Source organism: Eubalaena glacialis, chromosome 5, assembly GCF_028564815.1.
Source record: "Eubalaena glacialis isolate mEubGla1 chromosome 5, mEubGla1.1.hap2.+ XY, whole genome shotgun sequence".
NCBI lineage: Eukaryota > Metazoa > Chordata > Mammalia > Artiodactyla > Balaenidae > Eubalaena > Eubalaena glacialis.
In genome coordinates this window covers 4,108,432-4,135,038 of record NC_083720.1, presented here as the reverse complement: position 1 = coordinate 4,135,038, position 26,607 = coordinate 4,108,432, and the positions used below count along the sequence as shown (strand labels likewise).

At 53.5% G+C, this 26,607-nt stretch overlaps 1 protein-coding gene across 1 annotated transcript in view; it reads left to right on the top strand.

Moving 5' to 3' along the window:
- SORCS2 (sortilin related VPS10 domain containing receptor 2) overlaps nt 1–26,607 on the top strand; it is a 499,376-nt gene that overhangs the window by 184,958 nt on the left and 287,811 nt on the right. The window contains exon 2 of the mRNA XM_061191944.1: nt 3,743–3,810. Coding sequence (XP_061047927.1) covers nt 3,743–3,810 — 68 coding nt within the window. The remainder of the gene's footprint in view (nt 1–3,742; nt 3,811–26,607) is intronic.

Genomic DNA, 26,607 nt, shown 5'->3' with positions numbered 1-26,607 from the left:
TGAGGGACAGATTCTGGTTCCTCTCGTCATCAGCTTCTGTCCGGGGATATTCATTCCTTTACTCATTCATTCACTCACTCCACAAACCTTGGTGAACTTTTGCGCTGAGCTCAGCTCTGGGAATTTAGGGTGGATCAAAGGAGTACTAACCCTAACCTCTGCCTTCCTAGAGCTTCCGGCCCAGCGGCCTCAGGGACAGGCAGGTTTCGGGAAAGTCCAGAGAGGTTGGCTCCTCTGGGGTCACGGCTTGGTCTCTCGGGGCGGAGGGCTGCTGGCTGGACCTTGGTGAGGGCGCAGCCAGGGAGCCAGGGGCATCGGTGCGTCCCATGCCGGGAAGGCAGACATCACGGAGAAGTCGGGGGATGGAAACAGAGCCAATGAAAGCCCTGGATTGGCCACAAGAGGCCCTGGTTCTGTGGTGTACAATGCCAGATGAGCCACTTGTCAGCTCTGTGACTCAGTTTCCTCATCAGTAAAATGGGAACAATAGTAGCGACCCCGCCCTGGGGGGCCGAGTGAGGATCCGATGATAAACGTGCTGACCTGGCACAGCATAAGCCCCCAGCACCCCCATCATGAGCCCCACCCCCAGGGCCCAGAGGACCGGAAGGCAGAAAGCAGGACACGGGGGTGATGAGGGATAGTGTGGTGATAGTGATGCTGTGGCCTGTCCTCCCTCGTGATGCAGGGGCAGCTCACAATCCTTGTCTTCTCCTTGGATTTCCTACCGTCCTGAGACTCCAGTGGGCTGTGGGCTCAGGCGGCCCCTGGGGCGGGGAGGAGACCCTTGGCAACGGCCGGAACACAGAAGCCCCAACTCACATTCCGCATTTTTCTCCCACCCAGATCAAAGCGTCCCAGAGCTGCAGTAACACACCAGCTGCTGGAAAAATAGCTCCTGGGATATTTCATTTCCAAACCCACTAGCTGAGGGCTCCAGAAGGCACGTCATACATTTTAGTTCTTTGAAACGTTGAATAGACCTTTCTTCTGGAACATGGGTTTAGCCTGGCAGTTAAGCTCTGAAGTCCCGTAGTTTTTGCATCCGGGAAGCAGACATCCCCCTCGTCTGCTTCCTGGATGAGTCATTTTTGGTGCAGTATTTAAGCTTTCTCTGCTGTAGTTTCTTCATCTGTCAGATGGGGATCATAACACGGTGGCCCCATAGGGTTCCCGGGGGTAGAGTTGATGTGGGTGAACCGCGTGCCCTGGTGCCCACACGTCGGTGACAAAGCTGGCATTGGCGAGTGTTAACAAGGTGTGTGGGGGTCACTTCCCAGGTGCTGCTGACAACTTCATCCCCATCCTCCCAGGGGATGCTGGGTATTATTTCCTCATTGTACATCCAGAAACCGAGGTGCCTGGAGCTTGAAGGTTCTGCCCCCAAAGCAGAGGGGTCCTTCCCGCTGCCAACTGCAGAGTCAGGGGTGCCGGGTGGGGCTGCCCTGCTCTCTCCACCCCCCAGGCTGACCAGCTGGGCAGCTCCTTGCGTCAGCCCCGAGCAGGCACGACCCGGGTCCTGGTCTCGGGACCCCAGACTCTCCTCAGGCTTACTAGGTCAGGGTGGTGCCGGGAGAGCGAGTCCGTCCCCCTGCACGAAGAGGGATGGTGCCCTCTTGACAGAAGAGGGTGGCTTGTGAATGGATGCCCAGGGCATCGCCTCTGCCTGGCTTCATTGCCTTAATTATCGCCACTTAGGGAAATGCCACCTCTGTTTCTTCCAACGAGCGGCTTGAGTGCTCAAAATACAACAGGTGCTGTGCCCAGTGCTGGGGCATAAAACAAGACACAGTCCCCTCCCTAAAGGGCTTATTACCCAGTGTTGGTAACAGACCCCGTGAGCTGTGCTGGGGGAGCGGGAAGCGCAGGGTCTGAAGGATTTTGGAGGGGACATTGAATCCAGAGGAGGGGCCTAGGGGACTTCCTGGAGGCGGTGTCAATTAGCCTGAGATCTGAAAGCTGAGTAGCATTTAACCAAGGCATTAGAGGTGGTGGGGGGAAGAGGGTCCCAAGATGAGAAACAGCTTGTGCAAAGGCCAGGAATGGCTGGAGCTTAGGATGAAGGGGGTGGGCATGAGTGGGGAATGTCACCCAGAAGGGAGTGGGAGGGGGAATCCCTTGGTGATTGTCCACAGCGGCAGAACTAGTCCACACGGGCAGAAGTTACCGGGAGACTGGGCTCAGCCCACGCAGGGGCCCGGGCGCCACGGTAGGGGCTCGGGCACCATGGTAGGGGCTGAGCCCCCCGCCCCTCCAGGTGTGCGAGCAGAGCCCAGATGGCAGGTGCTCGAGAAGGATGTGGGGGTGAGGATTTCACCCTGGATGGGGCCGGATTAAACAGACTTTGAGGTCCCTTCCAGCTGTCACACTCCCGCTTCTTGAAATCCCCTCTGGGAACAGCAAGAGTATAAAATATAAATCAATAGGTTAAAAATATGCTTGTCTCCTGCGCGTCCAGGGCCTGTCATTCTGCTGCCTTCCCCCAATCTTCAGAGGATTCCCGCTTGACTAGGGCAGCCTGAGAGCCCGGCAGGAGAAAATAGCTTTGTTCCCGAGCAAGGCAGGCTGATCGCGCCTCCAGTGACAAGACCTCTGGTTTTTTTTTTTTTTTAATCATCGCTGCCTCTAAAATGCACACTGTCCTGTTTCACTTGACATCCCTTCCTTATATCTTCCCTGCTTTAATCACCAGGGAAAGAAAGACCAGCCAAACTGCTGCAGCGGCTACGCCCCCAAAGACAGAGAACAGAGAAAGTCCTGCTTGTGAGAAGGAACCAAACTTGGGGATGGCCAGTGTGGTGACCCTAAATTAACCAGGCCAGCGGCTCCGCTGGGACCTAAGGGCTGTTCCCACTTTACCTCCTGGGGTTCCCATGGCAACGGGAATGTTAGGAGCAGCTAATAGGGTCTGGCAGTGAGTGAAATGAAATTTGATGTACAGGAAAATGCAGTGGCTCATGAAGTAATTGGGGAGGGGGCTCTTTTCCTGCCCGGCAGGTGAATGAAGCCTCGTTTCCTTGTGATTGTTACATTTTTGAGGGGAGAGTTTTTGGGTGCTCTTACACACATTTATTTTCATTTTTATAAACAGTTGCATTTGCTGCACAGGCATGAAATGAAGATGTCTTGTTAAGTAGGGCCCAGTGTGTGCGGTGAATAGTTTAGCACCAATAAATAGTGTGTGTGCCGTCGATGATTTATGGGCCCCTCCAGCTGTCCCAGCTCTCCTCGCCCACCTTCTCAGCCCGCTGTCGCTAGCTCTGTCATCAGCTGCCATTCCGGGGAACGTAATGACACCATGTACTTCTGGCGATGCCCTTGTCTTGTCTTGCGTGCTGGCCAGCTGCTGGTCATTCTCGAAGGCGCTGGTGGGGACTAAGCCCCTCTTTGGAAGCCTTGCCCCATGCGTTCTGTGCCCACCAGGACCACCACCTCAGCATCCCTTGGACCACAGTTTGAGACAGTCCAGGCCCGAGCTGGAGTGATTCCTGCCGAGTGGCAGCTACTGGGTGGACCTCACAGGAATGGGATGTTCCCAAAATCATTCTGAGGAGCAGAAGCCAGCGCCGGGTCTGCTCTGGGGCAAGGTGGCCGAGACTCCGGGGTCAACTAGAGAGGCCCGGGCAGCTGACACTGGAGAGACCCCAAATCCTGGGTGGGGGAAGTGTCATTTTATATTATATCCCCCGTTCAGAACCTTGAAATCCACTGATTTCTGCCTTTGTCTTTGTTGCCGCCACAGGTGATCTTGATCCTGACGAAGTATTACCATGCAGACATGGGGAAGGTTCTGGAAAGTTCTCTGTGGCGGTAAGTCAGCCCGAGGGTGGGCCTTTTCTCCTCCCATACCTGCGCGTCTCCAAGGCCGGGGTCTGAGATCCCAAGGCCCGGCCTGAGCAGCCCCCATTTGCTGGCGGCCTCTCGACTTTTCTTTGGCTAGAAAATGCATACAGAAGTTGAAAGCTAATAAAGAGTTTCGTCAGTGACACAGACAGGGCTGGAGAACAGACAACGTTCAGAAAGCTTCTTTGCTTTCTTTCCTTTCTGTGTGTGTTCTTCTCCCCTCGCTTTTTTTCCTCCCCCGGGGAAGGGGTTTTGCATTGTGAATTCAGGTCAGTGCGCAATTTCCTCTGCTTGTGCCCTGAGCTTCCGACACAGCTCCTGGAGTCCCCCAAACACGCCGATTATCCTCACGGTCCAGGTGTCTTTCTTTCTTCCTGGCTCAGCCCCGAGAGCTTGGTAAATAAATAACGCCCCCGGCCAACGACGGGTACTATCTCTTTATATGTGAAATGTGAATTCAGCCCCAGAACTAGGCACAGCCTCTTTGATGTTTTAAATGAGGTGGGAGAGAAGGAGGCCTTGAGAAGTCATTTTGGTTAATGATCATCTTTGTATTTACGTCTGCTCACCCAGGAAGGGGAAGGAAGTTTCCCAGCATCTTGGGCTGTGGTTTCAAAGCTTCTCTCAGGCAAGGATGCTGTGTCCTCCGGGCCCCGTGCGCCATTCCCATGTTCTCTGGGTGTTGGACCGTTTTGCTTTCCAAGATGTGTTTCTTGAGTAATAATTAATTGGTTTTTTTATTTGAAATCCATTAAAAACACCAAAACTTGCTGATCAGGACTCCTGATTTATGTGCAACCACCTTGAGTTGATTTATTTTTGACTTTTGGCTTTGCTTTTAGTGAAGGCGCTCCATGATTCATTGTTGGTTCTTACTGAGGGAATTCCGTAATGCTTTGGCAAGTTGCCGAAATGACCCTTGAGTTGGGTGCTTTCTTTGCTAGATGAGGAGCAGTGTCGCCTTGGACCAGCCGGCTTGGTCGCCCTGGTGCTGATGTGGGGTTCGGGGAGCCGGGTGTTTTCCTTCCCTTTGCCAACAGAAGCACCTTTCCTAGCCTGCCCCTCTCAGCTGTGGATTTGCCTCCCAAACTCACCAGCCTGCTTTCCAATTCCATCGCCGGCCTCAGGACAAGTAGTCTGTGACAGATGTTTTACTGCTGAGACCCCCAACTTCTTTATGTGTTGGTACGTTCTAATCTCGTGCCTTGAAGCAACTCGTCCACCAAGGAGGTTGCTTTCAAAAATGCCCCTCCAGGGTCCGATAAGGCCGTTCATTGTTTGGGATGAGAGCGGGAAGTGGTGAGAGCATTAAAGTTCCAGTGACATCTCATCGGCTGCCCTTTGAAGATTCACATTTGAGGATTGGTTTCAGGGCCAGTCTCCTTGGGAAGGGCCGGCCCCTGGAGGGCTCCCTCCTGCCAGGTGGATGGTCCAAGGACAGGTCCCCTTGGCTGCAAAGTGGAGAGAGGCACTTGTCTTCTCTTCCTCCAAGCGGAATTCCTCGACTAACGAACGCGTTCCCCAACTCCTGCCTGTCAGCCCATATCTCCATGAACGTTCGCTAATCCACCCGGAGTGTGGGTACCAGCTTCCCTTTGCTCTCGCAGCATCTCAGCACCGCTGGGGACGGAGAGAATGAGGTTATCGGAAATGTTGCTTCGGGTAGTCAGCGGGCCTTCCTGGTGTAATGTGTGCTGATTCAGACAGAGTTGCTGGGTGTGGTTAAAATTTGCTGCGAGTCCTCGTCGGGGTAGTGTGGCGGGTGGAACAGACCTTGGCCAGCCCCACAGCGTGGGGACCAGGCCTCCAGACTCAGAATTCTTCAGAAGCAGGTAGGGAAACCAGGATGTTACCGACCAGGGATCTTGGCCTCCTTAATCAATAGAAATTGATCAGAGGCCAGACAAGAAATTCAGGCAAGGCTTTACTGGGGCCCCTGCTGCAGCAGGGGGAAGCGAAAACAAACAACAGGTTCCCTTGCTGGTTCCCTGAGGGGGGCGAGCTGGTTCCTTATATGGGGTGAGGGGAGGGGCAGGTCCTGGGGAAGGGGCAGCTTAAGTGGTTTGACCACCCCTTCGGTGGGGTTGAGTGCAGGGGGGCAGGGGGGCATGCTCAGGACCCTGCTTTTTGCTGCCCGCTCTTCAGAAGTGGCAGTTGGGTTTTTGGTCTTTTTGTATCCGTGTTGTCCATAATTAGCCCCAACTGCATGTGCACGCAGTTATTTTTAGACCCTTATAGTTTCTTTGTATTTTGTTGCTGGAGGAGATGTTTGTCCAGGTGCAAGCACTGCAGCAAAGGGTCCCAGGTCCCAGCCTGTCTCAAGGAGGCCAAACCACCCATCTCAGAGCTGCTCCACAGGGGCCTCTTTTTCTTCCGGAGAGCCTCAGTCTCCTTGTCTGTAAAATGGGGATAAAATATCCCTGGATGGGAGGTTGTGCAGCTGAAGGAGATTACCTGTGAATCGTCCCCAGGACAGCACACCGTCTAAAGTTAGTTTTTCTCCAAAGCAAATCAACAGATTTTAAGTTTCCACATTCCTTTCTCATTCCTGTCTCTAGACTCAGACATTTTCTCTCCTTTATTAAAAATACATGCAGAAGCATCAGTCATTTCAAGAAAGTTCACCGACATCCCCACGCATCGGGCCCAATTACTTTCTTTGTTTATCTCATCCCTCTTATGCTGAGATAGTTGTACAGGGAGACGTAGAATAAAGTTGTGAATCTTCTTTCTGTCACACATACAAGATGTTTCCCGTTTTTCCATGTTGTACCACGGGCTGCGTCACGATTTTTTATGGCCCTGCACTCGCCCCTTGAATTGATTCATTCTAGTACTTAGCCCTGCTGCTGCTGTAAGAAGTTTCGGCATGGCGCTTTCCTTTCCATTTTGTTCCCGGAAAGCATCTTAGGGAGTTCTATTTCGGAGCCAGAGCAGATTTACGGCAGGCATGCTGAAGGGCCAAATTCTTTTTCAGGAGGAAAGCAACTCTCCACCTGGGGCAGTGCCCTGCCTCCTGGCCAGCTTCAGGCTGACAGCTTTTCTAAAACTTGCTAACCTACCAGCCCAAAGGGACTGCAGTGCCATTTTCATTTGCATGCCTGTGATTCCTAGCCAGGGGGGGCAGTTTCTGTGTTTAATCGCATTTTCTCTTGTGAGCATCGTCTACTCATGTCCTCTCTATTTTGAGACTTGTGCGAGTTTGTTTGGAAGGGGAAAGATTGGCATCGGTCATTTTTCGGGATGCCACCCGCCGTCTGTCTGCCGTTTAGGGTGCACGTGGAGGGAGGTTAAGGGTGCCAGTGCCTGGCAACACGTATTCAATGGGGTTATTAAAGACACACTTATTGAACGCGTACCCAGCCTCCCAAGAATTCTCCTGTGTAATTGCAATAAATACACTTTTAATGACAGGTGTGGTATTTACATTCTGGAAATGGCTCTCCGAAATCTAAGCTGAATGCCTTTTTAATTGTCCTGCATTTCATGGGCCACTTGTCAGGAGTGTCTCTCCCTGGCTGGCTTCAATGGTCTAGCACTCTGCCCCTTCCTTCTGCGTGGGTGCTGTTCTCTGTTCAGCCTCTGGGCCCCTTTGCATCAGTGCAAGCGTGGGTGGGAGGGAGGGAGCCCCGCACCTCTGAGAAAGCTGCTGGTTGGCATCAGAGGTTGGACGAGAACAGAGCTGGTCCACCTCCCCTCCTGGAGCCTCTTGAGGCGAATGGTAACTAGAGGAGCCGGCTGACCCTGCCCTGGCCTGCATGTCCAGTCTGCAAATGTCCTGGGGCTGCTGGGACAAATGACTGAACACTGGGGGCTTACAGCAAGAAGAATATGTTCTCTCACAGTCCTACAGGCCAGAAGTCCGAAATCGAGATGCGGGCAGGGCCGGGCTCCCGCTGGAGGCTCTGGAGGTGGAGCCTTGCTGCCTCTTCCAGCTCCTGGTGGCGCTCCTAGTGGCCGAATCTCTCCCATCTCTGCCTCCATCTTCACCTGGCCTCCCCCCTGCACCGCGTGTGTCTCTCCTCCGTGCGTTCCTTATAAGGACACTTATCTTTGGATTTACGACACACCCAGGTAATCCAGGGTGATCTCATCTCCAGATCTCTAACTTAATTACATCTGCAAAGGCCTCTTTTCCAAATAAGGTCGCACACAGTCTCTGGGGGTTAGGATGAGGACAGATCTTTCTGGCGCTACCATTCAGCCCAGTACACAGTCCATCGCCAAGCTCTGGGATCACACCTGGATCTGTTTGCCTCGATGGCTCCTGCACCTGTCCCTGTCCTCTGTCCCCTCAGCCACGCTTCCCTCTGCACTGCATCCTCAGGGGATCCCAGCTCACCTCACTGCCTCCACCCCACAGCCCCTCTCCTTGCAAGGCCTTAGGGACTTGACATGCACACATGCACACACGCCCACGTCTTGTCCTGCTTACTTGCCCTGGTAGCCCCCGTGGCCAACACCCGTGCATTGCCGCCACTCCCCATCCAAATCCGGGCAGGGGAATTTCGGTGGGCAGAGCCAGAAGCTGCAGTGGCAAGTATAGAAGAACAAGGATGCTCATGGAGCATCTAAAGGCCTCACGTGCAATTTGTATCTCCTCCATGATAGAACTGTAACGATTTTAAGATCAGGATAAATAGTCTTAGAAATATGAAAATTAGAACGGAATGATCTGTACGTGTCCGCCTATGTTCCTGCAGCCCGTCTTGCAGGAGGACGTCAGAGGTTCTTCCCGTGGTTCAGGGCTCTCTGCTAGGTGCCGAGGGAGTTCAGGCTGAGTGGGTGACAGACAGGAACTGAGGGGGCTCCAGGAGGCCGGCCTTTCAGTATGAAAACGGGGACCCACTGTTTTTCCATGATTGCCCCTTCCCTCCTGCGAGAAGCCTTCTTAGACATTTTCCTCCCAATCTCTCCTCTGTCCATCACTGTATTTCTGTTTAAGTTCTACGTGGGATATGTGCTTTATACATGAACGGTAAGAATCTTCACACCCCTCAAGAACCAATTTGTGCCCCCTTGGGGGCGATATTGTCCCCAGTTGAAAAATCCATCTCCCAGAGAAGGGCTTCTCCTACTTTCAGGGGCGTGTGAATCACCTGGGGTCTGGCTGAGATTCTGACTCTGATTCCCAGGTCTGGGCGGGGCCTGACGCTCCACATTTTTAACAAGTTTCAGGTGACACTGAGCGTGTTGGGCTACTAGGCAAACTCTGAGCAGTGCTGGACAATGCTCACGGCTCGCATTACTTGGTCTGGGCGACCGCAGGACCGAGTTTCAAGAGCCCAGATTGCTGCTGGCCAACCCGGGCTGGGGTCCTGAGAGGCCCATTTTGTATCTCCGAAGCTGGATCCCAAATGGCCAGGGAGACTTGGCTGCCTCACAAATGCTCCTAACAAGGTAAACGCAAGCCCTCGAGAGCTGAGCAATGGCCAGTGGGTAGACAGCGGGCCCTTAGCGGGAGGTACGTAAAAGTCACTTAAAAAGCTCTTAAAAACTACCGCCGCTCGGGCCCTGCCTTGGAAGATGTGGACTCAGTGTGGGGATGTCTCAGAAGTGCCCCAGGGGAGAACAGCCCTAGGAAGGGCTGGTCCAGAGCAGTGCACCTCAGACTTCCCTGGTCTGCATTTCTAACGGGCTCCTGGATGTGCCCAGGCTGTTGGTCCAGGGACCACACGTTGAGTAGCTAGGGGCTGGGCTGGCTAGGAGTGAGGCTTAGCATCCTGCCGGCTTCCCAGGCAATTGGACTGGCATCCATGTCACATCCCCCGCAGAGACGCTGAGCCCCTGACTCCTATCCCATCCCCCACCCCAGCTCCTCCACTCCCCCCCCCCTTATTCCTCGGTCTCCAGCCACCCGGCCTGCTGAAACTTGACCGTGCAAGGGCCCGTCCCTCTGCAGCAGCTGGCACAGCGTACACTTGGCGCTGACGCTCAGGTACTGGCTCCTTGTGGTACACTCAATCTCAGCATAAACCTCGTTTCCTCAAAAAAGCCACCCCACTACTCAGTGTAAAGCAGTCCCCAGGCGTTCCTTATCTCATCGCTCCTTGAGTGTAGGAGTTCCTGTGTATAGTTTGTCTCCCCGTGCTCCCCACTCCCTCCTCCACCTGCCTGGCAGAACATACACTGATTGAGGATGGAGACCTGTGGGGTCCACCTTGATGATCTCCCGATGCCCAGAACCTAGATCAGGTCTGGCACGGAAGGTGATGTTGGGCGTTGGGTGGATGGATGGATGGATGCATATACAGATGGGTGGATGGGTGGACAGATGAAGGGATAGATGTAGCGATAAGCATACGACTGAGAGGACGGAGGGACAGATGGACAGATGACAGATGGATGAATGGATGGAAGTATGGAGATGCGGTCCTTGGGAAACACCGCCGGGACCTACAAGACCCTTCGCATCTATGAGGCCATCCCTGCAGGTGGTGTAGGAGCCAGAAGCACAGAGTGGGCCCCAGTACCGTCAGACAGAACAAGAGGGGCTGGGAGCATTCTGAGCCAGAGAGAAAGTGGACCTCGGCCCACCTTCCCTCTGCTGTGATGCAGCCCCTGGTCCATGGCCCCGTTTCCACTGTGCCTGGACGGTGTGAAGGCCGTGCCAGCCCTGCCCTTCTACCCGCACCTGTGACCTTGGGCAGGACCTTCAGCTGGGGGCAACCTCGGGAATACCCATGGGGCGGGTGTCAGGTTTTCTCTGAGTGACTTGGTGGAACTCCCACCCTTTTTTTGGGGTGGGGGGAGGGTGATTCTCTCCCGCCGTCCTCACCTTAATCATGAAATCTTTAACACGCACAGAAAGCGTGGAATGTGGTGTGCCAGCTTCCCTGGGTACCCACGTGCCAGAGACAACTACGTGCTCACCAAATAATCCAAGCTTTTCCTCCCTTCCCTGGTCTCCCTTGTGGTTATTTTGGGGTCATATGATTTGTTTGAGCCAGTGCATGGTGAGCAGGAATAATATGGGTTAAGTCACTGGAATTTAGGGCTTCAGCTGTTACCGCAGCAGAGACTAGTCTAGCCCAATACCGGTTCCCTAGCTGTGATAGATGTTAATTTTTTTTTCTTTCTGGGATCTCCAGCTCTTAAAGAAACACACTGCTCCAGATTCTGTTGCAGCCCAGCTCTCTCCTCCCTCCTTCCACCTCCCCCATGCCCCACCCTCCCCATCCCAGAAGTAACCCTGCCTGGATCATCCCCACGGGGGCATCATGTGTTAAGTACACAAGTACGAGTCTATCCACAATCAATATGTTCTACGGTTTACTGTGTTTTAAAAGTTAATGTAAATGGCATCGTGCTGCCTTTAGAAGTGTGATTGATACTCCTGCTGAGTAATTGGTAATTGATCCCTGTAGGCCACGTAAGCTGGTTGAGCTAAGCCTTCCCCTGCTGTGGGAACGCGAGAATTTCTATCTCCCGGATTTAGCTGTTCCTATCAGGGCTGCAGAGACTATCTGCCCACGTCTCCACCTTCCTTTTTCTCTTCCTTTGTCAATCTGTTTGCAGAGTGATTCCAGCCCCACGTCTCTGGAATCATCAGACTTTATATGTCTGCATTCAAGCGGATGTGAGAGCGTAGTTCAATATTATTTTATTTTGCAATTGCATGATTTTTCATGGAATTGAACATACTGTCCTTTGTTTATTGACTATTCAAGTCTCCTCCTCTGGGACTTACCTGTTCATATCTAGTGCCCATCTGTTGCTTAATTTTTTCTTCAACCCTGCCTCTCCACTGTGAATAACACAAGTCCTCTCCAGGACCCTTAATTTTAAGATGGGTGTCCTCCAACTGTGTCCTGAGCTCCTACTATGTGCCATTCATTCTTTCCCAACACCTTCTAAGAATGTTTCCTCCTAAGAATGTTCTTCTATGTCATATTTTTTAATATGCGATTCTTAGAAGTGTGATTCTTAGAAGAGTATTTCTGTAGGTTGGTGTGTTAGTCAGCCGCAGTGACAGTGATGCTGTGTAACAAGTCACCCCAAACTCGGTGGTAAACACCAGGAACTTCTTCTCTCCCCCGGGGCAACTGTGGTTTGGTTGCCTTAGGCTGGGGTGGCCGGGCAGCTCCACCTGAGCTGCGGGTTGGTGGGCTTGGCTCTGCTACGTCTGCATTTGTGCTGGGAGCCCAGCTGACTGGCCAAAGGCCATCAGGACCCATTCTTCCCATGCACAACATGGGAGCAAGAGAGTCAAGCCCTCCCCAGCCCCCAAGGACATATAAGGCTTCTGTTCACTCACATTTGCTAAATTCCATTGGCCAATGCAAGTCACAGGTCAAACCCAACACCAGTGGGGGAGGGGAGGGGAGTGAAGTGAATGTTTGCTGAATGACAGTCAGAAGTATCACAGGTGGTCATAGGTGTTTCCAGAAAATACATGTTTTGTGGTCATATAAGTCAGGTAAACTCACTTAGGTGGAAGAAAACCAATCAGGGTCCTTTGCAGTAGGATGTACTGGAGTCTCTAACACACCAATGGGCGTCGTACATCTCCAGGAGAAGGTCGTGTGGCATTTCTCCATCCCAACTGATTCCATGAGCTTTCATTTTTTAAAAAATTTTATTTTATTTTAAATTTTAATTTAATTTTTATTTGCATCAATTACTTGTTTAAATTTTGTTTTATTTATACACTTTAATTTTTAAGTATTATTTTATTTTTGTTCTGCTGAGCATTTCCTGGGGTTGGTTTTCCACAGAACAAGCTTTGGGAAGCTCTGCTGTATAGACTTTATATTCCAGACGAGCTGGCCTTTGAGATTTCCAGACCACTTCTGTTTACCTGTAATGTTACTGTGTTTTGATACCATTTCGTTTCAAACCAGATTTGGTTCTACGGTTCTAGGGTATCTCCCTCTCTCTCCATTTTTTTAACATAGAGAATTTTAGGGTTATGTGTTGAGGATGCAGAGTCTAGGGAATTTGAGCCATCAAACCACAGCTAGACGATGACCTCTTTTTTTTTTAAAGTTTTTTTTTTTTTTTGATGTGGACCATTTTTAAAGTCTTTATTGAATTTGTTCCAACATTGCTTCTGTTTTATGTTTTGGTTTTTTGGCCACGAGGCATGTGGGATCTTAGCTCCCCGACCAGGGATCGAACCCGTACCCCTTGCATTGGAAGGTGAAGTCTTAACCACTGGACCGCCAGGGAAGTCCCCAGACGATGACCTCTTGACATTCACTAACGTAAAGAAGCATCAAGGTCCTTCTCTGCGGAGGCGGCTGATGGCCTGGGGGTGGGGATGTCTGCCTAGCTGGACTGTCCTGAGGGTGAGGTGGGCAGAGCCAAGCCATGTGCAGAGCGTTCCAGAAGCCCATGGGCAGCCCTGGTCATCACAGCCTGTGTCTTAAGGGCCCCGAATGTCTGGGCAAAGAGCTGTTGTGCTGTTAGGGTCCTTACAGGTGGGCAGTGCTGAGTGTTCGTAAGGAACGTTAAACAGGTGATCAGCCTTGCCCTTTGTGGCCCGGGAAGAGCGGGGCTTATTTTAGAGAGAAAGTCTTAGACAGTAGGCTGACGGCAGGTGCTGGGATTCCTCTGTGGTCTGGGTGGCTGTGTGGTCATTGTCTCCAGACAGATCTGGTTTCCATTCTGGCTCTGTGCCTTCCCTCCCCGGGCGTCATCTGTATCATGAGCCTGATGGCACAGACCTCACGGTGGCCGTGAGCATGACAACAGGTCCTGTGTGTACGACGCTTGGCACCTAGGAGGTGTCAGGGGGCTGCTTCCTGCCTCGGCCACTTCCCCGAAAGTGTCCGGCTGGCTTTCCACCAGCCGTGTTCCACCCCTGGGCCAGTCTCTCTCTGTGTTTGCTTGAGCATCACCATGGAGATCTGAGTTTGATTTAAACAAGACTCAGAGCAGATAGGAATCGAGGGAGGTGCTGACTTAAAAGCTTCCAGGATTTGAGTCTATTCAATAAATAATGCAATTGGAATCAACAGTTGGATGAGGTCAGCCTCCAAGGCCTCAAGGTGCCTGCAAAATACTCTGGGACAGATCTGGGGTGGCCGAGAGGTCACAGGAAGTTTGAGGAAATCCCTCAGTATCCCCAACCCCCAGGCCTCTTCTTCCTGCATCTTGACCCCAATACCTGGCCTTCCTCAGGTCCTGGCTCCTCTGTCCCAGCTCCAAGGACCCCTGCCGGTCACTAGAACTGACTGTCTTCTCTGCCGACTGGCTTTCCCTCCTTTTCTGCCTCTTTCCTCTCTTCCTCATCCCCCTTGCCTCCCTCCCCTCTTCTCTCCCATCCATCATCCATCCATCCATCCATTGGTGCATCCATCCCCTATCTCTCCATCTGTGCATGTCCATCCACCCACGCATCCGTCATTGGTCTACCCATCCTTCCGTCCAGGCTCTGTATTTGAGTAAGGTACGGTAATGACCCCCAAGACTCATAGTTTAGTAGCGTTAACAGATAAGCAGATGGCCCACGGTTATGCAGGTAGTCTGCTCTGTGATGGGGCTGAGAGAACCAGGGAGCACTGGACAGCCCCACTCTGTTGAGCAGAAGAAGTGGTAGTCAGGGAAGACTTTCTGGAAGAAGATTCATCCCCGGTCCTCGGGCACCACAGGCTCCCTGCTCTTCCAGGGCAGCTCTCCCTACTACACAGTGCTTCCATGTTGCTATGGCCACAGTGGCATCTCATGTGTGCTCCTCCTCACCCTCCCCAGCATCCATCCCGCGAAGCTCTGCCAGATCCACATGCAACACATATCAAAACTCCTTCTGCACCCGAGGCCGCATCATAGGAGTGCAGCTGCTGGCCTTGGGAGGTGATGGGAACATCTGGCCTCCTCTATCCCAGTCAGGCCCGAGTCCCAGCTTCCCGTGTGGTACCTACCTCTAGGGAGCCCCTGCCCACCTGGGCTCACCTGCGTGCCGTGTGCATCTGTGGTTTCCTCTCTCCCTCTCCTACATCCTGCTCCCCCAGCCCCATTCCTGAAGGCTGGAAAGGCCTTCCTTGGGCTCTAGAAGAGTTCTCAGGGACAGAGCAGACAAGATCAGAAAGCATACAGGTTCCGGGTTCTTCAGGACGGCCCCAAGCACAGTGCTGGTTCTGAATTTAGCTTTCTGATGGTTTGCAGGGGCATCTGGTTTCTCTTGCAGCGATGATGACAGCCCGGCCCACGCAGGTGACCCTGTACATGTTGAGCGCACAGCACAGCTTCCCAATCCATACGATCATCCCAGATGCTTTTTTGAGAAATGGGAGACAGATGCTCAGTGGGGAGGGGCGGCCTATGAATTTTGAGGTGATGCTCTGTTTCTCGGGCCTGCGTTTAACTAAGAACCATCTCGTGGGTCCTCCTGACACTGCAGCTTCTCCCTCTAGGGTTCTTCCCCCACCCTCACCTTCACCCCTCCGGCAGGGCAGCAGCCCCCTGAAGGACCCCTCTTGCTTTCCCTGTCTCCCCATCCCGCTGTGCCCAGGTGTCCCCTCCCCCTCTGTCCTTCCCAAGTCCCCCATCCCCACCCCCGCCCTGGCTGGGTCAGGGCCCTTCTCTGGGCTCTCCCAGGCCCTATCCCACAGCTGCCTCCTCATCTCTTCTGGGATCTGGGTTTCCTGTGGTTTCTGCACCTGGCAGAAGCTCGCAACAGGGATGCGCCCAGGGATTTACTGAGCTTGATTGAAATCCACAGTGAATTCAGTGGTGACCACCTACCATTTCCTCAAAATAGGACGCTGTATAATGCTATTAAACCTTTTAAAAGATATTCTTGGTAAGGGTGTTGCTAAATTCCTCTCCAGAAAATTCTCCCTAAAAAAATCTCCTTTTTAAAAATAATACATGGTCATCACAGAAATTTTAGAAACTATAAAATAAATGAAGCATAAAAACAATCCCGTGTTAAGCCACCTTATGAGATTACAAATGTTAATGTTTAAGATGAATATTCTCACCAGTCTTTTTTTTTTTTTTAATTTTATTATTTATTTATTTTTGGCAGTGTTGGGTTTTCGTTGCTGCGCGCGGGCTTTCTCTAGTTGCAGCGAGCGGGGGCTACTCTTCATTGCGATGCGCAGGCTTCTCATTGCGGTGGCTTCTCTCGTTGCGGAGCACGGGCTCTAGGTGCGTGGGCTTCAGTAGTTGTAGCACACGGGCTCAGTAGTTGTGGCTCGCGGGCTCTGGAGCGCAGGCTCAGTAGTTGTGGCGCACGGGCTTAGTTGCTCCGCGGCATGTGGGATCTTCCCGGACCAGGGCTCGAACCTGTGTCCCCTGCATTGGCAGGCGGATTCTTAACCACTGCACCACCAGGGAAGTCCCCTCACCAGTCTTTTTAAGATGTAAATATATACATGTTTTATAAATTTTGAATCCCAGTTTAATATTATGTATTAAACATTTTCTTATGCTCCCACATATTTTCAAAACCACTGTTTTTAGTGACCATGTAATATACCCTCAGATGAAAGAGGTATTATTTATTTAGCCAAATCCTCATTTTTAGACATCTGCGTCATTTTCAGTTTTCACTAACGTAAAGATGTAAAGAAAGCTGTGTTCTTGGCCCGGTACGTACATTATTCCACATTTCTGATTATTTTCTTAGGATGAATTTTAAGCGTGGACTTTCTTTCCTGCCTATCGGATTACAGGGTATTGGGATTCCGCCGTATATTTGAGTGTATGGAGAATCTGTCCCTGAGGCTGTTACTGATTGTACTGGGAGCAGAGAAATTACAGAGCCATTTAGGCAAGAGGAAATAAGATAAATGTGCCTTCTTTCCTGGCGCGAATGTACCTCCAGCTAAAGGAAAGCTTCGGCAGCAAGGTGAGGTCCCCCTTATTGGTCTACAAATTCCACAAATGGGTGGAGGCCTCTGACCCTGACCACCCCAAGCCCTGGTCACTTACCAGTTGCTTCCCGAGGTCCTGCGATGTGTCAGGAACTGCTTTGGCACCAAAGATTCAGAATCAACAGAGCACAGGCCCTTGCCATCCAGGATCTGGCCAACCGGTGGGAGAGCAGAGAATCCAAGATGGTGCCCTACAGTGTGTGTACTGGGAGGCACGGCTGAGCCTCAGGGGATGCGGCGTCCAGGCCTACCCCAGGGCACAGGGTCCCATCAGAGGGACCTGGGAAGTGGGTTCTGAAGGATGAATAGGAGTTCACTAGGCAGAAAAGGGCAGGTGAAGTCGGGGGGGGGAGCAGGCAATCTAGGCGGTGGGGCAATGGTGCAGAAGCTGGGCAATGCCCAGGGATTGGGAGAAACCCATGGTAAACAGCCAGGCTGGTGCACAGGATGCATTGGTTTTTTCTGGCTGCTGTAACAAATTACCACAAACGTAGTTGCTCAAAACAACACAAATTTATTATCATACAGTTCTGGAGGGGGGAAGTCTGATATGGGTCTCGCTGGCTAAAATGCAAGTGCGAATAGGGCTGACTTCCTTACCTGAGACTTTAGGGGCAGCTCTTTTCCTTGCCTTTTCCAGCTTCTAGAGGCTGCCTGCCTTCCTTGGCTTGTGGTCTTTTCCTCTGTGTTGCCTCCCTCTGAGCCTTCTTTCGTTTCCCCATCTCTTTCTCTAGCCATAGCTTGGAAAGTTTCTCCCTTTTAAGGACCCAAGTGATTCGATTAGGTTCTTTGGCATAATCCAAGATAATCCCCCCATCTCAAAGTCCTTAATTTACACATCAAAGTCCCTTTTGCCTACAAGGTAACACACAAGCTCCAGGCTTCAGGATGTGGACACGTTTGGGGATTCATTATTCTTTTGACCACACAGGGCATGAAAGCATCCACAGGTGATGGCCCTTAGGTTGTCTCTGTTTCTGGTCACTTGAAGGCCTGGCTGGGACACCAAGATTGAACATGAGATAGTAAGACTGTTTTCAGATAATCGAATTCTGTAAATATTTCTTGAGCATCTTCTTTTTCTCTAGGCCACTTTGCCAGGCCTTAGGATTGGCCATGAATGAGACACCAACCTTGTCAGAGAGGAAGGAGCTGAAGGAGGGACCAACATCTATCTACAGTTAAGGAACCCATGGGAGAGGGTGACTGGACATTTCAGAGGAGGTGATATCTGAACTGGGCTTTGAAGGATGAACAGGAGTTTTCCAGGCAGTCAGGCAGAGGAAGACCCTTCTAGACAGAGGAAACATTATGTGCAAAAGCACAGAGGCACGAACCAGCCTGGTGTGAGAGGAATCCTAAGAAGTCTGGAGTGGCGAAAATGTGAGGTGGGCAGAGGAGGGTGGGAGACCACGCTGGGGAGTCCAGCAGGGGTTGGACCAAGGACACCTTGTGTGCCAGCCCAAGAGCATTGAACTCTGTCTTATAGGCGGTGGGGCGCTACGCGGGGGCTTGTGGATTAGAGCGAGCACAGTGCTGCAGCGTTCGGAGGGGACAGCGAGATGGGACAGCGAGACTGCAGGGTGTAGGGGGCATAGTTTAGCAGAACCATGGAGTAGGGAGGTGGTATTTGACAAGGTGCTTGGGCCACAAAGCCTCATTTTCCTTGTCCTCCAGGACCCAGTTGAGTACAAAGTCCCATTCCTTGTGGTTCTTGCTGGGGCTGAGCCTGGGATGGGCAGGACCCAGAATGTTGCATTCCTTCCCCCCACTCACATCCTGCACCGTCCCCAACCCCGCCTTTCCCTGCGGTCTGCAGAAGAGCAGAGCTGCATCTCCTGCCCTTTGCGTTAAAGTCACACTCTGTCCTGGAGAGTTATTGCGTTTTAATAAAACTCCCTGAGTGGGAAACATATGAAAAAAACTATCTTTGTTTTCTATTACGTAATAAACCTCGCTTGAGTGTGCTTTGAAGGATGGAGCCATAAACCTGTTTACGGGCCGAGCAGCGTCCAGGGAATGTGCCTGCGGCCGAGTGGCCTCAAGGGGCTTGGCCAGCTCTGCCGTTGACCAGTCAGTGCCGGGGATAGTCGGTCCATCTCCCTGAGCCCTGGCTGCCTCTTCTACAAAAAGGGACCTGCTGGGGTGGAGTGCGAGATACTCTTGGTAAAGTTTGCTTAGCACAGGGTCCAGGATGTGGAGCTGTTTTTTTTTGTTTTTTGTTTTCTTTTAACGTCTTTATTGGAGTCTAATTGCTTTACAATGGTGTGTTAGTTTCTGCTGTATAACAAAGTGAATCAGCTATATGTATACATATATCCCCATATCTCCTCCCTCTTGCATCTCCCTCCCTCCCTCCCTATCCCACCCTTCTAGGTGGTCACAAAGCACCAAGTTGATCTCCCTGTGCGATGCGGCTGCTTCCCACTAGCTATCTATTTTACATTTGGTAGTGTATATATGTCCATGCCACCCTCTCACTTCGCCCCACGGAGCCATTTTTATGACGCTAGGAATGTTTCTTTGTTTTGGGGTAAAAACTAATGTTTGTTGTGGCACCTAATTCTGGAGGTCCCAGCTCTGCCATTCATGATTGGCCTCAGGCAGGCGGCTCACCGTTTCTCAGCCTGTTTGCCCACCTGTAAGATGGGTCTGTTCCCTCCCCCAGCTCCGCAGAGCAGGGGCGGCGGATACTGGGGGGCGCCTCGCCAGGAAGCTGCCCTTGCTGGGCGTGACCCTTTGCCTCTGTCTCGACTCGGGACATCTAGTCCCGGCACTTAGGCCGATGCCAGTGCTGGAGGATTGGGAGGGGGAAGAGCCTTGGTCAGGTCCATGGGGAGTGGGTAGAGGACCGCCCTGTTGCCTTGGGTGGGAGGGGGAAGAGCCTTGGTCAGGTCCATGGGGAGTGGGTCGAGGATCGCCCTGTTGCCTTGGGTGGGAGGGTCAGCGAGGCTCCCCCCGGGCCCGTGGGAGAAGATTGGGGGGAGCGGCCCCTCAAGGGGCTCTGGTGCTGGCGCATCTGCAGCTGACGACACGGGAACATACGGGAAAAAGCCCGCGGAGGGTTGGAAGGATCCCGAATGAGGTTGAGTTTCCGGACTGGTTTCACACAATCAGACCTGATTGTGAAGCACCTACTAGGTGCCATCAGCCCGAAGCCCTTACCAACCTAAGACATTGTCACCCGTGCCTCCTCTCCATGCCCCCTCCCTCCCTCAGCTAGTTTTTCTGGGCACTTACCCGCTCCGGGTTCTCTCCTAGACCTGGGGGACTCAGAGTTCCAGGAGACACCTGGCCCCTGCCCTCCCGGGGCTTCCATTCGAGGCGGAGGCAGACGGGTGGCCAGGATGCTGTCTGTCACAGAGGAAGTGTGTGGGGTGCAGAGGAGGGGAGCGACGCTAGACCAGGGGTTAGATGGGCTTCCTGGAGGAAGCAGCACCCAACTGAGACTTCGGGTTGAACCCAAGTGAGCGAGCAGCTGGGGGGGATTCGGACCACCCACGCCAAGTCCTGGAACGGGAGAGAGCAAGCAGCTGGGGGGGATTCGGACCACCCATGCCAAGTCCCGGAACGGGAGAGAGTGGGGAGAATTGGAGAAACAGGGCGGGAGGGACACTGTGCCAGCTGGTGCTAGCAGGGAGGCAGGCGTGTGGAGGCCAGCAGAGGCCATGGTCTCCACTCTGCAGGGGACCTTCTAAAAATGACGTCACGTCTCAAAGATGTCTAGCTCAGACCCTGAGGGAGCTGGAAGCCATGCCCTCTGCAGGACAAACCACTGACGGAGCAGGGCTGGTGACGTATATGGGTTAGCTTTTGCTGCGTAACGACCAGCCCCCCACATTAGTGGCTTAAAATAACAACCGTCCATTTGGCTTATGCTTCTGTGGTTGGACAGTGTGGGTGGGTGAACCTGGCGGGGCTTCTGTTCTCGGCCAGGCTCCCTCGTGTGTCTGCAGCCCGTCCTCCAGGCAGCTCTGCTTCTGGGGCTTCGCTGGCCGGTGCTTGGGGCAGAGGGGCTACTGGGCCACTTGTCGCTCTTGTCCTCCAGCATGCTGGCCCTGGCTTGCACACATGGCAGCTGGACAGAGATTTGAGAAAGAAGGGAAATATATGGGGCTGCAGGCCTGGGCTTGAATCTCATATGACATCACTTCCGCACGTTGTATTGACCAAAGCAGGGGCAAGACCAGCTTCAGTTCAGGGTTAGGGAAATAACTCCATCTCTGGAGGGGAGTACCATTGCAAAGGAGCATGCATGCAGGCCATTTCTGGCAAGAGGGGAGGCTTGGTCTGGAGACGAGAAGGTTTCAAGAGGGCATGATGGCTGTTTCCAGACTACCAAGTGCTGTCCTGGGGGCCAGGAAGTGGGCAGTGCTGGGGGGTCCAGAAGGCAGAGCTAGGATCTGGGGTTCCACCCCGGGGGGCCTTTCTATGGTGGAGGCCCCCATATGGACTGGGTGACCTCGGACACGGGGGGAGGGGGTGAGTATCGGGAAAGTTGTGTACGCCTTGTTGGGGAGGAGGCGGCAGGCCCAGGTGCTAGGGAAACAGTGCCCTCTGAGATCACAGCGCTGAGCATCCCTCAGGGGGGTTGGTGGGATTCAAGAGTGATCCTGGGGCCTCTTCTCAGACCCCGTCTGTCATACGCTGCCAGCCAGAGCCCTCATGGCATGCACGATGCCAAACAGAGCTTAAGTGGGTCCGCGGCTTGGCACCGAGCTGCACGCTGCCGTGGGAGAGATGGGCACCGTGCCCAGGGTGCCCAGCAGATGTTTGCCATCACTTCTGCTATGCTTTGCTTCCTCCTTGGACACAGAGCCCCGGGCCTGGTTCCCAGTTCCCTGGAGACTGGGGACCCTGCCACTGCTTTGCTCCTTCCCTGGGCTACACGGTATGTGAAGTTGAAATTCTGCCTGGGTCCCAATGCAGGATGCTGGCTGCAGGCACCCAGAGAACTGCCCTGCGCCACTATGTCACACGTTTCCCAAGAGACGCCCTGTTCTCACAGCTCCTCTGCAGCTTCCTCTCCCCTGAAGACTGCACGAGAGGTGCTATAGCCCAGGCTTTCAGGCCCGAGATGAGTTCCTCCTGGCTCTGTCTTATTAGCTGTGTGGCCTTGGGAAAGTCACTTCCCCACTCTGAGCCCAGGTTACCCCCTTTGTAAAATGGGTCCAATGAGGTAATGGATGGAAAATATGTAACCCAGTGCCTGGCTCCTAGGAAGCATTGGCTGTTATGTCATCGTTGTCCTTTTTTAAGCAGCACTGTTGCCCTTGGCTGAGGCAGTGTGGAGGGGATGTCACTGAATCAGGCCTGAGTCCTGTCGACTTTAAAAAAAAGCATAACGTGAGAGTTGTGAGTTAAGTTGTATTTGGGGCAAAATGAAGACTATAGCCCGGGAGACAGCATTTCAGATAGCTCTGAGAAACTGCTCCAAAGAGGTAGGGAGGAAGGTCAGTATATCTGTGATTTTGGCGAAGGGGGAATACATGCAATCAAGCACATATTTTTTGCAGAAGGTTTCTGCTAGTCACGAGGAACAGACGTCACCATGAAGGAATTTAGTGCTTTTCTAAATATGAGGAGATACAAGAACTGGGCTCATAAAATCATCTCCTGAGAATATCTAACTATCTGAAGACCTGTTCTGCCAGTTTTTCCCAGAGCACAGAGGGCCTCATTCCTGATCTCCACCCTGAACTCCTTTCAGCGGGTGTTGAAGGTCCGAAGCTGCAGCAGCATGTAGTTTAATCCTTGTAGAGGTAGACGGCAAGTGCCAGTGGCGAGTGCCAATTTGTAGTTGACAGTCCCTTTGTGCAGTGAATGTGGTCTCCAAAGCCACCGGCCCAACATCTCTGCCCACCAGGTCCTGGGGCTAGTGGGGTGACTAGCCACAACCATGGCTCTCGAGGGGTCCGGAGGCTCTGTCACCATGTCTTGTGTCCCCCCCTCGTCCGTGCCGTCATCATCTCTCTGCTGGACGACTGCTGAGGCCTCACTTTGAGTCTGTCCCCACTTTGGCCTCCTCCAGTCCCCTGGGTGTTTGTGCAGCTTAGATCATGGCCTGAGCCCTCCTGCTGTTCTGACAAGGACATCCAGAGGGCAGGGCTGGCTTGCGGGAGAGGGCGGCCAGAGGCAGAGGGGTGGACCCGAAGGTCACTCTCCCCCTCCGTGTGACCTTCAGCCACTCACTGCCTTCACTGACCCCCGACCCCTCACTTGTGAAATGAAGGACCAACCTGGTCGATGGCACCTTCCATCATTTTTCCTGCACCCCTCGTTTTGGAGACGGAGCCCACCAAACTGTGCAGGTTAATCAGACAGGCGACCTTGGTTCGACGTGTCTGAACCGAACTCCACTGCCCCCCATCCCCCGACCTGCGCTCAGCCCCGCACCTCCTCATTGCCGTGGACTGTGCCACCTCTAGTACCCCCACTAGATCTGGCGGCCAGGGCCCCCTTCATTTCAGAGCACCCTTCTCGGGGCCTCCTCGGGCCACACCCTCCCACAGGATGAGGGTCCCACGGGCCAAGGGGATGTGCTGCTCCCAGAGCCTGCAGCCCTGGGAGAGTGGAGGCCCCGCCCCCTTCCGCAGCCAGGGCAGGCCCCTCCCCCGGCCCTCCTGAGGGAAGGGGGCTGGGATGGCTGTGTGTGGATGCGGAGGGGAAGCTCGGGCTGCAGTCCACACACGTGCCCAAGGTCCCTCACAGTGCAGGACAGAGCTGGGTAGGGGGAGAAGTGGGTGGCCCCCAACCCCCATCTGTGCCCCTGCCCCAGGCCCTTTGTATGTTAGGACTAGGATGTGTTAGGACTCGGACCATTCTGTACACCTTTTCTCAGACTCACATCCTCCTGAAATCTCTTCCCCATCGAAGCCACCAGCAGATCCTGTTGGCTCTTCCTCCAGGATATATCCCGAACCTGGATCCCTGCCCCCTCCGTCCCCATGGCACCTCCAGCACCTGGACACCTGCACCAGCCACTGCTCTGGCCCCCCTGCTCCTTCCCTTCCCCCTTAGGGTCCACCCACCACCAAAGTGAACTTCACAGAGCAAAGGGGATCCATCACTGCCCAGCTTATAACTGACCCGTGGCTTTCCATCACACCTGGAGGTCCTTGCAGCCCCTCCCTGCATCCCACGGGGACCCCCAAGGAATGCTTCTTACCTCTTGGGTCACTTCTCCCGTGGCCCTGGTACTCACTCCAGCCACACCCACCTTCCCGCCCCGCTCTCCCACTCCCCAGCCTTTGCCCCAGCTCATCCCTCTCCTGGAAAGCCTTCCCTGGACATAGCAGGCTCCCATTAGCCAGATGTTAGCTCAGAGCCGCCGCCCCTGACAACCCTCTCTTTTAAGTAGCTCTTCCCGTTAGATGCTCTTTTCTCTGCATTGCATTTATCATAATCTCTCAGGGCTTCAGTGTGTTATTTGTGATGATATTATTTTAATGAAATTTCCATTTGCAAACGTTGGTATTATTTTTTCATAGATGGCGTGTCTGTCTGCCCCCATCAGGCAGCAGCCTTTAGGGAGCAGCGGCCTTGCCTGTGTGGTTCACGCACGTGTCCCAGTGCCTAGAACGGTGCCTGGCACACAGGAGGTCCACCCGTGGAGTTGAAAGCAGAGAGACTGGCAATTCTGTTTGGCTGGTCTGGGAGCTGCTCTGGGGGGGAGGGGCAGGTCTGCCTTGGGCCTGGGACCAGCGCCCACGCTTGCCCAGTGTCGGGCAGAGTCAGTAGTCAGGAAGGCTGGAGAGGCCTGGCAGGTATCTCAGGGACGTGAGGCTGGCTTCGGTTCTTGAATTCTGGAGCTTTAGGAACAGTGGTAAATGTTTAACAGTCATCACTCCAGGAAGACAAAAAACAAAACAAAACAAAACAAAAATCCTCCTAATGTGAAGTTCTTGCCGGTGTCCATGGTGTAAATTTTCCCACCATGGTCGATTTCAGGCTTCCAGGAGGAAGTCACTGAACACAGCTTTGGGAGGAGATGAGCTCCATCAGCTCTGGTTCACTGGTGTGAGCTGGTGTGAGCTGGCACCAGCACCCTGTCGTTTAGGAAGATTCTGGACCCCTCTAGCCTTCTAGGAGTCTGTAGGTCTACCATTACAGCTGGCTGGTAGGTTGCTGCTGTCCCAGCTGAGCAGACAGGATGTCGCTAGCTTTTCCCAGGAACCTTGGTCCCCCTCGCCCCGGCCGGTAACCCTGGTGCCTCACATTTTTCCCAGCTGTGTGTGAGGAGGAGGTGGTGGGGACTGGGCCCTGCCTCTGGTCCCTCTTCTGAACAATGGGGTAACAATTGCACCCCTCTTCAGAAAACCCTCTGCCAGCAGGAGTGCCAAGGGCAGAAACGGTTGGGGAGCTCCTGGGAGATCCTGGCCTGAGTGCCATGGTTCCCCGAGATGTCCCTTTCCCTCTCTTGGCTTCACTGCCTCTGTCTGCCCAGTGCGGAGGCTGAGGCAGCCTCTTGGCTGTAGAACCCGGGTCTACACAGCCCTCTGAACTAGGTGGGGAAGCAGAGCGATCCAGCGGCTTGCCCGAAGTCCCCCAGCACGTCTGTAGCAGCCCCTCCTCTTGGCTGCCCCCTTCCTCACCCCAGCGGGGCTGGCTCCCGGCAGCTGCTCGGCTCACAGCCCCTGTGGGTGATGGCTTTTCCCAGGAGGGTCTCAGCAGGAGAAGCAGGGCAAGGGACCACTGCTTTGTCATCCCTAAGGGGTGCACACGAGACCTGGTAAGTGGTTCCCACCTGTCCCAGGAAGGTCACCGGCCAGTGCCCATCACAGCCAGCGCCCAAGTCGGGGTGTAAGTGACCTCAGACCACAGCCCCTACGCTCCCCGCCTCCTGAAGGTGCAGGTGCTGTCTCTGGGGACAGCTTGGGGGGCGCTCTCTGGCCCACGTGGGGTGTGGGATCGGCAGGAGGGTGGAACAGACCCTGTCCTGCCCCTGACCTTGGCCCCTTGTGGGCTGAGCCCAGGAGCCTGGGGGCTGGGGGCGCAGGTGAGGGTGGAGCCCTGTGTGGAGGATTCCAAGGCCCGCTGTGACCCCTCTTCTGCTTTCTTCATTGGGTCACATTCCAGAGCATCAGGTTCTGCTAAACTAACATTGCCTGCAACCAGCAGGGTGATGCTGGAGCCTTGTGTTTGCAGTTTTGCTGGGTGCCCCCAATCCCTGTGCCTGGACGGCTGTGGAGTGACAGTGTGGGCACCCCCAGTACTGGCCAGAGTGGCCTTGGGCGACGTACATAGCTTCTCCATCCCATCCCTGTGACATTTAGGTCAGACAGCCCTTGGAAGGCCCCTCTCTCCCTCTCTGCTGTCCCTGGTTTCCTAATCTAGCCCCTCCCCTGGGAAGGTCAACCTGAGAAACTGGTTTGGGAGGATGAAGCTTTCCCTTCCTTTGTGATCACTCCCATTGTCCTAAATAAATGGCTCTGTGAAACGTAATCCCCTCCCATCAGCAACCTGACACCAGAGGGGTTCCAGCGCCTTCAGGGGCTGGATGAGGAATCAGAAAGAAACAGGCTGGATATCGAATATAATGGAAAAGAATATATAAAAAAAGAATGTCTGTATGTGTATAACTGAGTCACTTTGCTGTACAGCAGAGATTAAACACAACATTGTAAATCAACTCTACTTCAATTAAAAAAAAGAAAGAAACAGGCTGGGCTTCTGAGCGTGAAGGAGTTGTCAGGAGGCCCGGGTGCTGAGTTCCAGCAGGAGATTCTCGGCCTGTGGAGGTCATGTGCTGGGGCCCTATGGGCCAGGCCTCCTCTTCAGGCATGTTTGCTTTGGCCAGAAGAGGCCTTTAAGATAAGACTCTTGAGCTTTCAGTCTTTAAGAATTTCGAGATCTCCCACAGGCAGCCTGGCGTTCTGACCTCTGGAGAAATGGGCCGCGTCCTCCCAGGGCCGCGGGGCTGCCCTCTACAAGGGGCCTA